We start from the raw sequence: 11,786 nt of genomic DNA on the forward strand, positions 1-11,786 counted from the left end.
ACCCTGCTATTCCCCTTGATGCTAAGGGACAATTTAGCATGGCCAATCAATTTAACGTGCACATTTTTGGACTGTGGGATGAAACTGGAGCACCTGCAAGAAACCCACACAAACATGAGAAGGTACAAACTTCACACAAACAGCCACTCGAGGCTGGAATTGAACCCAAGTCCCAGGTGCTGTGAGCCAGCAGTGCCACCGCTTTGCATTTGAGTTGGTGTTGTGTAATGAGCTGTCATGGATATGATGTGCAGTCACCTGATCTTGGGGAGGAGGTTGGGAGGAATTGGGAATTCTTTTCCTTCTGATTTACCACATGATAAAAGAACCTGGGAATTTATTGTTCTCCAAAACATATGTTGCCTTGAACCTTCCCTGGTCTACTGCAAGCTTGCCATTCAACATAGTCATTTTTTTTTAAAAACTTTCCAAATCTTGGGCTTCCCCTGAAATTGACTCATCGTCCAGTTTAATTCTCTAACCTGGTATAACTTCAAAGTGCCTCTCTTCTCTCTGTTCTTGCCACAGTCATTTGTTGCACGCTTGTTGCCAACCCAACTGAAATCAACAGTTAACTTGTTGCAAACCAAGTTGTATAGTACTTGTATCTTTCTCACATGGACAGTATTAGCAACACCCTACATGCATCCAATTTCAGTATCTAAATTTAGTAAAAGTAATCTCTTGTGTAGTCAAGAGCACATCTCGATGGCGTTGTGTTCTGTTGACCAAATGAATGAATTAATTACAAGCTCTCGTGATGAACGATTTTTAACTGCTGATCTTTGGCTCGTTCCCCACTGTAAGGTGTTTTATTCTTTTCTGGACTTTTTAAGCCCCTCAAAATATAAATCACAGCTCCATTGTAGATTAGCCCAAGCACAAAGTGCTGAACTATCCCTCCAAAGTCCCTCAAAATATTTCCTGACTTAAAGTAAGACTGGATGTGATGTGATTTGATTTATTATTGTCATATGCATTGGGATACAGTGAAAATATGGTTTCATGCACACTCTATGAACGGTATGCTGTGTCGGTAGAGTGCTTAGTGGAGAAGGAGAGAGTGCAGAATGCAATGTTGCAGTCATAGCCCAGGTATAGAGAAAGATCAACTTAATATATGGTGAGCAAACTCTACAATCGGAGGATATTTCTAAATGCATTCATGGGCAGACATTGCAATTTCTTCATCTTCTGAGCTGCAGTCTTTATGTACAGGTTTGGAGCAGTTCTTCATCCAAAGACCAAGAACAATCCATGTTTTCTTTTGAACATAGTCATCGATTGATGGATTTCTTTACTCTGTGGGGCAGTTGAAGCAGAATCTATTTCAACCTTTAAGGGAAAAAGGGACATGTATTTGAAGCAAGGAAAGATACAGGGCTGCAGAGAAGTGAGATCAGTTTAGGATTGCTCCAACGGAATAGTAAGGCACCATGGACTGAATAGCCCCATATGCTGGAAAGATGTATTACGCGTAATTTGCTGTGGTGTTTTATAGGTACTGGTAGTCAGCACCCCCTCACTACCTATCGAATCCATACAACGCAGGAGACCATTCAGCCCACCAAATTTGCACTGACTTTCTGGAAGTCAGGTCCCTCCACCTGCCCTATCCCCATAACCCTGTGTATTTGCCATAGCTAATCCACCTAACCTACACAACTTTGGGCACTAAGGGGCAATTTAGCATGGCCCAAACCACCTAACCTCCACATCTTTGGACTGAGGGGGATTCAGAGCACCCGGAGGAAATCCACACAGACATGGGGAGAACATGCAAACTCCACACAGTCACCTGAGGCCAGAATTGAACCAGGGTCCCTGGAGCTGTGAGGCAGCTGTTCTAACTAGTGTGCATTTCCAACTGTCACTATTTTTTATTTTGTACTCTCCTGGTAAAACAGAAATGCAACTATTACCAATGGAATTATGATTCAGAGTGCCTTAGAATATCTCATTTTATTATATGCAAATTTTTGGGGCACATTTGAAAAATGTTTTGTAGCAGGGAATTGTCTCTGCATAAGTTGCTCCTTTACCTGGTGTGGATTTACTTGAGCAACGCAGCCTCCCTGCTAGCTGATCGAATGCCAGCCCTGAGCAACCTCCCTCCTGGCTCCCTCTGTTTAAAAGACTGCAAATAATTACCTTATGGACAGGCAACTAGTTTTGAAGTCTGTTCCCTGTTTTCTACACTGGAGCTGCTCCTGCAGTGCAGGTTATCAGAGGTGCCTAGAAACCATTGGTGTCTAGTGGGATGTGTTTCAGTGTTGGCAAGGAAATTGGCATTTCCATCAAAGGAAATATCATTTCATTTTGAACCTATTTCTTTGCTTTGTGATGAGGTACTTGGAACAAAAAACATTCCAGACTTCACATCACTTTCTCTTGTTAACAGACTGGGTGAATAAGGCAGTGAAGGATTACAGACCAGTGTGAAATCTGTTTGAAAATGCAAGTCATTGATTATATTTTGTTTTTTAATTGCAGGATTTAGTGAAAAGCCATCTAATGTATGCAGTGAGAGAAGAAGTGGAAGTCCTGAAGGAGCAGATCAAAGAGTTGATTGAAAAGAACTGTATACTCGAGCGAGAGAATTCACTGTTGAAGTCACTAGCGAACAATGACCAGCTATCTCAGCTTCAGAACCAGGTGACCAACCCCAGTAGCACTTCACAAACACAGCAGCCGACAGCAGTAGCACAACATCAACAGAGCGCACAACAGACACAGCCTCCACCGCAGCCTAATGTCCCTTCTGCATGAAAATTGCTCGCCTGCATAGGAAAAGAAATCTTCAGAAAATAAAATCTGTGTGCCACTGGTGTTCTTACCACTCTACATTGAACAGCAAATAGCCGTGCTTAAATGTGTTTTTTGCTCTTTGGCCTTCTCAGTATTAGACAATCATCCGCAAGAGCTTTCTACGTGCGATGTCGCAGTTGGGCATCCGCAAGTGTGTGACTGCACGAAGAAAAGTGGTTGAAGGATTTGTAGGAGGAAAGCTGATTTTTTCATCAGATTTATGGACAAGTGGGTACTTACATCTTAATGGCTTATCAAGGTTTTCTATATATATGTATCATATATATATATATTTACACATACACACATATATATATAAAATATATATATATATGAGAAATAGGAATCTCTGGGTCGTTGTGCCTGTCTAACATTAAGACCTAGTTAGCAGCTCTGTCTGAAAAGAGCCACCATTCTAGCAACTTTTTGCATACATGAATTTTCATTTACTGTTTGTTTTTATTTATTACAGGGCTGCTATTTTCATATGTAAATGGACAATGTCATAGAATCTTTTTTTTGTAAGTTTGAAATTAAAGATTATAAGATTACTGGTAAAAGCAAGTGATAGTTGGGATTGCATATATTAGTTTAAAAAAATATAGGCAATAATAAAATTTAAAAAAAAGAAATCCTGGCTTAAAGAGTTCTAACACTAAATGGCAGTTTTACCATGGGGATTTTCTTCTGCAATAGTCGAATCCTGGTTTGAATGTAAATTTTGTACAGAGTGTAAGTATTATAAGGAAGAACATAGCAGACATGTACAAGTAGGCATCGGACATTTGTGACTAACAATTTGAAAGGATATTTGGGCTTTTTTTTTGATGAAGAAAGATGAAACTGTCCTCGTTTCTGTTACTGATTTTCTTTTATCTTGGAGAAAAAAAGAATTGCCATGATTTTCTTTACATTTTTTTTTACTTTTTTTCCCCCCTCCGAAGTGTGTTTTTGAGGGGGGGATGCGGGGTGGGGGTTGTGGATGGGGGAGGGGGGGAGGAATAATAAAAAGCTGTGAAATTGTTCAACCTACTTTGTAACCAAAGAAGCTAAGCTGTGTATCTGAATTCATTTATTTTGTACGGCTGTTCTGTAGACATTATTTTAGTTTACTTTTTTTTTCCTTCTTTCAAGCTTTAACAAGCCGTTGTTTCCTTTACACTCTTCGCATGTTCTGCATGACCCCCTGTATCAAACCAGTTTCTTACCTCATGTTTTTACTGAGCACTCTTACTGTAACAAGTTTAAGTCTGTGAACAATGTCCAATTAAAACTATTAAAAAAAACAGCTGTTGGATTCAAGCTAGTGTTAAATGCTAGTCAGAAAAAAATGGAGTGAGCCATCTTTTGTTCATTTAAATGGTGTTTTGAATTTCATATGCATAAAGTTTTGTTACATTGCAGATTTTATTGTATTTAAATAAATGCAACGTGCCGATTCAGATGTGCTATTTGTCCTGAGTGTTTGAATTGAAGCATGCGATGCCGCAGCATATTTTAGAGAATCCTACAGTGCAGAAAGAGGCCATTCAGCCCATCGAGTCTGCACCGACCACAATACCAGCCAGGTCCTATCCCCATAACCCCTTGTATTTATCCTAGTTAGTCCCCTCTGATGCTAAGTGGCAATCTAGCATGACCAATCCCACACACCTTTGGATTGTGGAAGGAAACCCACGCAGACACGGAGAGAACATGCAAACTCCTCACAAACAGTGACCCAAGCCAGGAGTTTGAAATAAACCTCTTACCTCCACGATGTCCCAACTTTTGTAGCAAGGGCTGAAATGCATGTTCGAGTCCTGGGCTTTCAGCCGGTTATGTCTGACTGACTCATAATCACAAGATCACAGGAGATTCTCATAGCCTGACTTTTAAAGTTGATTTATTAATGCCACAAATAGGCTTACTTCCACACTTCAATGAAGATACTGTGAAAATCCCCTAGTCGCCACACTCTAGCTCCTGTTCAGGTACACTGAGGAAGAATTTAGATGTCCAATTCACTTAACCTACATACTTTTGGACTATGAGAGGAAACCGGAGCACCGGAGGAAACACGCTCAAAAACAGGGAGAACATGCAAACTCCACGTAGACAGTGGCCCAAGCTGGGAATCAAACCTGGGTTTCTGGAGCTGTGAGGTGCTAACCACTGCACTTGGTTTGGAGGAAGCAGAAAGATGGTGCTCAGCGGTGTCTTTGGTGGGATAGTAAGAAGTTTCACAAAACCAGGTTAAAGTCCCACAGGAGCCTGATACTCCAAAAGCTTGTGCTGCCAAATAAAGCTGTTGGACTTTAACCTGGTGTTGAGAGACTTCTGACGGTGCTTACCCCAGTCCAACGCCGGCATCTCCACATCTTTGGTGAGATACTATGGCAAAAGGACAACGCGCCCGAACAGCATTTCTCACGTGCTTGGGTCACTGTCTGTGTCGAGTCGTAGAAGTTTATAGCATGGAAACAGGCCTTTTGGCCCAACTTGTCCATGCTGCCCTTGTTTTTAAACCCCTAAACTAACCCAAATTGCCTGCATTTGGCCCATATCCCTCTATACCCACCTTACCCATGTAACCATCTAAATGCTTTTTAAAAAGCAAAATTGTTGGCGTTTGCACATTCTCCCTGTGTCTGCGTGGGTTTCCTCCGGGGCGGTGGGGGGCTTCTGGTTCCCCCCACAGTCCAAAGATGTGCAGGTTCGGTGGATTGGCCAAACTAAATTTCCCCTTAGTGTCGGGGGACTAGCTACATAATTATTCTGGGTGGGACTGGAGAAATGGGAAGCTTGCGGTATCAACTTAAATTGGCTGTCATAGATCCCAACTAAATCTAATAATGTTTAATTTAATCCAAACGCTGTTTAGTTAAATCTTCTTGTGTTGTAATGCTCCTTTGTAACAAAGGCCTGCTATCGATTTCTGTGACGTTTGGAGCACAAGACTCCAGCGGCTGATTGATCTGCTGCTATCACATGCTGGTCAGCAATGCAGGCACTTTATTTGTTTTCCCTCATTTGCCTCTGTTTGTTTTTCTCAACAGCCTTTTAAAGATTTTTTTTAAAACAGCAAGTAAACAGCTTCTATTTAAATAGCAATAATAACGTAATAAAACATTCCAAGGCACTTAACAGGGACATTTATAAAGCAAATTATGACACTGAATGACATCAGGAGATATTGAGTCAGATGAACAACAGCTCTGTCAAGAGGGAGGCTTTAAGGAGCTTCTTAAATATCGAAAGTAAAGTAGAGAGGTGGAGAGATTTAAGGGAGGGAGTTCCAGAGCTCAGGGTCTGGGTGGCACAGTGGTTAGCACTGTTGTCTCACAGCACCAGGGACCCGGTTCGATTCCTATCTTGGGTCACTTCCTGTGTGGAGTTTGCACATTCTCCCTGTGTCTGCATGGGTTTCCTCCGGGTGCTCCGGTTTCCTTCCAAAGTCCAAAAGACGTGCTGGTTAGGTGCATTAGCCATGCCAAATTCTCCCTCGGTGAATTCGAACAGGCGCCAGAGTGTGGCGACTAGGGGATTTTTCATAATAACTTCACTGCAGTGTTAATGCAAGCCTACTTGCGACACTAATGAGTAAACTTCAAAATTTTAACTTAGACAACTGAGGGCACAGACACCAATAGTGGAGCAGTTAAAAATCAGGGATGCAGAAGTAGGGGGAGTGGCGGCGCAGTAGGTTTGCTGGAGAGGAATTAGGCAGGAGTGTGACCATGGAGGGATTTGGAAATGAGAATTTGAAAATGAGGGCGTAGCTCTAGGCCAGAGAGCACGGGTGATAGGAGATAAGGACTTGGTGCAGGTTAAGACACGGGCCAGAGTTTTGCATGACCTCTGGCTTCCGGACAGTGGAATGTGGGAGAGCTGAGGTGTGTTGGAATGGTCAAGTTTCAACATAACCACAGCATGAATGAGCATTCAAGCAGGCTGGGTGAATGGGCCAGGAAATGGCAAATGGAATTTAATGTTGGCAAGTGTGAGGTGGTCCACTTTGGTAGGAAGAATGGTAGGAAGGACTATTACTTACGTGGCGAAAAACTGCAGCAGGCGACGGTGCAGAGGGACCTCGGGGTCCTTGTGCATGAGTCGCAAAAACCCAGCCTGCAGGTGCAGCAGGTGGTCAGGAAGGCGAATGGGATGCTGGCCTTCATAGCGAGGGGGATTGAATATAAAAGTAGGGAGGTCTTGCTGCAGCTGTATAGGGCATTGGTGAGGCCGCAGCTGGAGTACTGTGTGCAGTTTTGGGCGCCGCACCTGCGCAAGGATATTTTGGCCTTGGAGGGAGTGCAGAGGAGGTTTACTAGGCTGATACCGGAGTTGAGGGGGTTGAGCTATGAGGAGAGGCTGAATAAACTAGGCTTGTACTCGTTAGAGTTTAGAAGAATGAGGGGAGATCTCATTGAGACGTATAAGATGATGAATGGGATGGATAGGATAGAGGTGGAAAGACTCTTCCCGCTCAAAAAAGACAGTAGGACTAGGGGGCACAGCCTCAAGATAAAGGGGGGGCGGTTCAGAACGGAGTTGAGGAGGAACTTCTTCACTCAAAGGGTGGTGAATCTCTGGAATTCTCTGCCCGTTGAAGTGGTGGAGGCTGCCTCGCTAAATATTTTTAAGAAGCGGGTTGATGGGTTTTTGATAAGAGAGGGGATTAAGGGTTATGGGGAGAGGGCGGGAAAGTGGAACTGAGCCACGACAGATCAGCCATGATCTTATTGAATGGCGGGGCAGGCTCGAAGGGCCAGATGGCCTACTCCTGCTCCTATTTCTTATGTTCTTATGTTCTTATGAAAACAGTGAAGTTGTGCAATGTCACAGAGATGATAAGAGGCTGTTGTGGTGAGAATGAGCCTGGAGAGTCAGATGTGATGCCAAGCTTACAAACAGGTTGGGTTAATCTCAGGGCTGTTGTCAGAGGGATGGAATTAGTAGCTAGCGAGTGGAAGGGGCATTGAAAACAACTTAATTCTTTCCAATATTAGAGAAAACTATTCCTTATCCAGTACTAGATGTCAGATGAGCAGTCAGACAATTTACCATCAATGGGAGTGGTCGTGTTAGTGAAAACTACTTCTGGATAATGTTACTAAGAGGCAGCATGTAGATGAGAAATAGGAGGGCCAAGGATGGATCCTTAGGAGACACCAGAAGCAACAGCAGGAGCAGGAAGAGAAACCATTGCAGATGATACCCTGGCTGCAATTATTTAAGAATGGAGTCAGGTGAGAGCAGTTGTCCCCAACTGGACCACAGTCGTGAGGTGGATGCTGTGGTAACCACGTCAAAGGCTGCAGACCAGATCAAGATAGACGCAATGGGAAAAAGCTGCCTTTAATTGTCTTTGATCAGAGCTGTTTCGATACTCTGACGAATGGAAACCTGATTGGAGCAATTCACACATGGAACGCCAGGAAAGATGGAATGGATTTGGGAGGTAATGACATGTCCAAGAACCTTGGAGAAGAGTGTTTGGGATTGAGGGTGAGGGTTTGCTCTCTTTTACAGCAGTAATGATGGCAGGTTTTAAATAAAAACACCGAATGAGGATCAGGAGAGGAAATTGGATAATCAGCAGTTCAGTGGGAATAGGATCGAGGTGGCTCTTGTATATGATGAGCTCAGAAAGGGCAAGAGAGGGAGATGGGAGAGAAACTAGAGAAGGAAGCAAGTTCAGGGCTCAGGCAGAGGAGAGTGTTACAGGAAGTTTGACAAGTTGATTTGATCTATTATTGTCACGTGTATTGGGACACAGTGAAGCGTATTGTTTCTTGTGTGTTATACAGACAAAGCATATTGTTCACAGAGAAGGAGAGAGTGCTGAATGTAGTGTTACAGTCATAGCTAGGGTGTAGAGAAAGGTCAACTTAATGCAGGTCGATCCATTCAAATGCCTGATGGCAGCAGGAAAGCTGCTGTATTTGAGTTGGTTGGTGCATGACCTCAGACTTCTGTATCCGTCTCCCAATGGAAGAAAGTGGAAGAGAGAATATCCGGGGTGCCTGGGGTCTTTGATTATGCTGGCTGCTTTTCTGAGGCAGCGGGAAGTGCAGACAGAGTCAATGGATGGGAGGCTGGTTTGCATGATGGACTGGGCTTTGTTCACGACCCGTTGTAGTTTATTGTGGCCTTGGACTGAGCAAGAGCCATACCAAGCTGTGATACAATCAGAAAGAATGCTTTCTATGGTGCATTTGTAGAAGTTGGTGAGAGTTGTAGTGGACATGCCAAATTTCCTTAGCCTTCTGAGAAAGTAGAGGCGTTGGTGGGCTTTTTTAACTAAAGCATCCGCAAGGAGGGACCAGGACAGATTGTTGGTGATTTGGACACCAAAAAACTTGAAGCTTTTGACCATTTCTACTTTGTCTCCGTTGATGTAGACAGGGGTATAGTGGAAGGAAGGGACCTGGCAAAATAGTCTGGATCTTGCTGACAAAGTTCACTGGTTTCTCTGACTTTGGTGGAAGGGAGAGGGGTTTAAGAAGTTGGCTAAGCAGTTCAAGAAACAGAGTTTGGGGTAATCTTTGCCTGAATACTGATTGGGTTTAGCAGATGAGAGCAGAACCTGTTAATAAATTGTATGGTGCAGCCAGATCTAGTGCTGGGTGGCCAGATCAGTTGTCTACCATATCCTTTTAGTCTGTGTTCTTGGGACTTGGGAGAGTGGAGATGAGGGCTATAATAGGGTGAGCGGGAATAATGGTTTTACTGGGGACTAGGGCAGCAAAGGTGGAAATGAGGTTGCAGTTGCTCAAATCAGCAGCTGCAGAGGTGTCGCGGCGAATGCAAGGCAGAAAAGCTAGGTGGTTGAGGCTTGGAAGGTGCAGTTCTATGTGAATTAGGGATAGCTTTTTCTAAGTATGGAGACAGAAGAAGGTAACACTAGCAGTGTGGAAGCTGCATATACATAATGGGTGATACAAGGAAGTGATCAGAGATGATATTTAAATTTGATGTGTTGATATCATTGAGTTTTAATACCTTTTAATTAGAGGCACAAAGTTTAAGTGCTTCCATTGAAAGCATTTCATTTTTTTTAGGTGTGCTGTTATTGTCAAGGAGGTTGAGACCTGTGAATTATCATTTAGGGGCAGAACACAGTGGTTAGCACTGCAGCCACACTGTGCCAGGGACCCAGATTCAATTCCTGGCTCGGGTTACTGTGTGGAATTTGTACATTCTCCCTGTGTCTGCGTGGGTTTCCTCTGGATGCTCCAGTTTCCTCCCACTGTCTGAAAAACGTGCTGGTTGGGTGCATTGGCCATGCTAAATTCTCCCTCTGTGTACCTGAACAGGCACCACTGTGTGATGACTAGGGGTTTTTCACAGTAACTTCATTGGAGTGTTAATTTTGATTTTGATTTGATTTATTATTGTCACGTGCTAACATATAGTGAGAAGTATTGTTTGCTGCACGCGATACAGACAAAACATACTGTTCATAGAGAAGGAAATGAGAGAGTGCAGAATGGTCAGAAGAAATTGCATTAAAGCATTGTGAGAGTGTTTAAAAGAGTTAGAATGAAATTTTAGAAGCATAGAACGAGAGTAAAAAATAGAATTAGAAGGTATACTGGGCACAGCTTGCAAGAAGTCACCTTGCTCCTGCGCCACCTTAGATTACGATTATTAGAGACGCTAATAAATGAACTTTAAGTGAGAAGTTGCTGAATTGAACCATTGCTGTTTTACAATATTACTCCACTTCTTGCTGTTCCTTCAGATCTCCTTTAACACATCAGCAGAGTCCCAGTTCCCCCATTTTGATTCAGTTCTGCATTCATAAGCTTCCTTTTGCTGGAAGGTCCTTGGTGCTCACAACCATCAGGCTTGCAGTGGCTGAATCAGATCTTGATCTCCTACGTTTTCAGCAGATAACATGAGGAATGCTTATTCATTTTTCAAAAACTAGTCTCTTCCTGCCCCGAAGAAGAACGTGCAAATCCTTTGCTGCACATACTCTCCATTGGCATTCTTGGATTGACATAACAGGGACCAGAGAGCAAGGATAAATGGGTCTTTTTCCTCTAGTGAGCAAGCTTTAACTAGTGGAGGGTCACAGGGATGAGTGCTGGAGCCAACTGTTTACAATCTTAGATGAAGGGGCTTGAAAGTAAGGAACTAAGTTTGCTGATGATACAGAAAGGAAAGTCAGTAGCCAAGGTGACAAAGGTTAGCACTGCTGCCTCACAGCACAATAAGAAGTTTCACAACACCAGGTTAAAGTCCAACAGGTTTATTTGCTAGCACAAGCCACAAGCTTTCGGAGTGCTGCCCCTTCATCAGGTGAGTCCCCACTGGCATCTCCACATCTTGGCCTCACAGCGCCAGGGACCCCAGTTCGATTCCAGCCTCAGGTGACTGTATGGAGTTTGCACATCCTCCCCGTGTCTGCGTGGGTTTCCTCCGGTTTCCTCCCATACTCCAAAGATGTGCAGGTCAGATGGATCGGCTGTGCTAAATTTCCGCCTAAGTGTCAGGGGGTCTAGCAGGGTAAATATGTGGGGCTATGGCAATAGGGTCTGGGTGGGACTGTTGTTGCAGGCTTGATGGGCTGAATGGCCTCTTTCTGCACTGTGGGGATTCTATGACAAGTCTGCAAAGGGATTTAGGGAGGAGTAAGTAGGCAGAAATTTATCAGATGGAGTACATTGTGGGAAAATGTGAACTTATCTACTTGACAGGAAGAATGAAAAAGCAAGCATATCTAAATGGAGTAAGATTGCAATACTCCTCCACTACAGAGGGATCTGACTGTCCTGGTACTGAATCACAAAAAGTTGGTATGCAGGTGCATGAAGTGATTAGGAAGACAAATGGAATTTATTGCAAGAAGATTTAAGAATAAAAATAGGAGTTTTTTGACAGTTGTGCAGAGCATTGGTAAAGTTTATTTATTAGTCACAAGTAAGGGTTACATTAACACTGCAATGAAGTTACTGTGAAATTCCCCTAGTTGCCACACTCCCGTTCAG

The 11,786-nt window shown here is 43.4% G+C and overlaps 1 protein-coding gene across 3 annotated transcripts in view; it reads left to right on the forward strand.

Moving 5' to 3' along the window:
- tsc22d2 (TSC22 domain family 2) overlaps positions 1-3,777 on the forward strand; it is a 93,658-nt gene extending 89,881 nt beyond the window's left edge. For 2 of the 3 annotated variants that reach the window (XM_080185991.1, XM_080185992.1), the window contains one exon: positions 2,494-3,777. In XM_080185991.1, coding sequence (XP_080042117.1) covers positions 2,494-2,769 — 276 coding nt within the window. In that variant the 3' untranslated portion in view covers positions 2,770-3,777. The remainder of the gene's footprint in view (positions 1-2,493) is intronic. The other variant, XM_080185993.1, reaches the window with a different exon arrangement.
- The last annotated feature ends 8,009 nt before the right edge of the window (positions 3,778-11,786 follow it).

Source organism: Carcharhinus amblyrhynchos, chromosome 3 (genome assembly GCF_965287045.1).
Source record: "Carcharhinus amblyrhynchos chromosome 3, sCarAmb.v2.hapA, whole genome shotgun sequence".
NCBI classification, from domain to species: Eukaryota; Metazoa; Chordata; class Chondrichthyes; order Carcharhiniformes; family Carcharhinidae; genus Carcharhinus; species Carcharhinus amblyrhynchos.